General features: G+C 45.0%; 1 protein-coding gene across 1 annotated transcript in view; it reads right to left on the bottom strand.

Moving 5' to 3' along the window:
- The window catches only part of LOC119586263 (serine/threonine-protein kinase Nek4-like), an 8818-nt gene that overhangs the window by 3328 nt on the left and 4406 nt on the right, over positions 1 to 1084 (bottom strand). The window contains exons 3-4 of the mRNA XM_037934972.1: positions 594 to 800; positions 131 to 331 (exon numbers count right to left, since the gene is read on the bottom strand). Of these exons, the coding sequence (XP_037790900.1) occupies positions 131 to 331; positions 594 to 800 (408 nt within the window). The remainder of the gene's footprint in view (positions 1 to 130; positions 332 to 593; positions 801 to 1084) is intronic.

Here is a 1084-nt window from a genome sequence, read left to right as displayed (position 1 = left end):
TTGTATGTTGTAAACGGATGATACAGTTCTATCTCAGCTATCTTTGCAAAACACATTCCTCCTAAAAAATACCAAGAAATACCAATGCAACCAGCAACTCGTACTTCCTCGTACAGACACTCTTCCTCACCGGGCTCATGTAGTAAGGCGTCCCGACAAAAGTGGTCGCGAAACTGGCCTCCGAGTTGAGCGTTCTGGCCAGGCCAAAGTCGCCGAGCTTAACGTCGCCGTTGGCATCGAGGAAGACGTTGGCCGGCTTGATGTCTCTGTGGAGGATCACCCGGCCCTTCTGAAGGTGTCTGGTATGGCAGACTTTGAGCGCATCGCACACCTGCGGAGAGGATGTGGGTGGTTAGCTGCTCTGCAAGGTGGAACTTATGAATTATATTTATAAAAAAAAATCTTAAATGTAGCAATCACATCGTATGATACCATAGCACTATATTGCAGGCAATGTTACTTCAAAAAGAGAGAGACTGAAATCAAAAGTAACAGCGATAATGGTAACGTGGTATCAGCACTTATGAAATAGCATATCAATTAACAGTCAGTTCACCCACAAGACATGGTCACAAAACACAACGCATCCACACCTGTTTGAGAATCCTCCAGATGAATCCCTCCTCCAGGAAGGTCGAGGTCTGACGGCACTTGGAGATGAGTCGCTTGAGGTCTCCCCCCGGGCAGTGCTCCATCAGGATGTACAGCGTAGTGGACCGCTTGTCGACCACGTGGTGTAGGAACTTGACGATGTATGGATGACGCAACTCCCTCAGCAGGTTAACCTCGAGGACAAGACCCTGCCGACGGGAAGTGGATATGATCAATCCAAAGGCACGGCTCTGTGTTTCTTAAATAAATTCCCTCCGTTTCTGAAATCTGGTATGTGCTCTTTTCTTGTTTTATCACCGTATATAGAGTAAATCCACAATGATGTTAAACCAGACGTGCACGTACGCTATATAAGAATTTCAAAATGATGTTATATCATCCAGAATTATGAAGTAATGCCACGCACTCATTACTAAAATATCGTAACTACTCAATGACATTGTGATCCGGATTACCAAAGTATAACATTTTT

This window comes from Penaeus monodon, chromosome 21 (assembly GCF_015228065.2).
Source record: "Penaeus monodon isolate SGIC_2016 chromosome 21, NSTDA_Pmon_1, whole genome shotgun sequence".
NCBI classification, from domain to species: domain Eukaryota; kingdom Metazoa; phylum Arthropoda; class Malacostraca; order Decapoda; family Penaeidae; genus Penaeus; species Penaeus monodon.
This window is presented reverse-complemented; position numbering and strand designations above follow the sequence as displayed.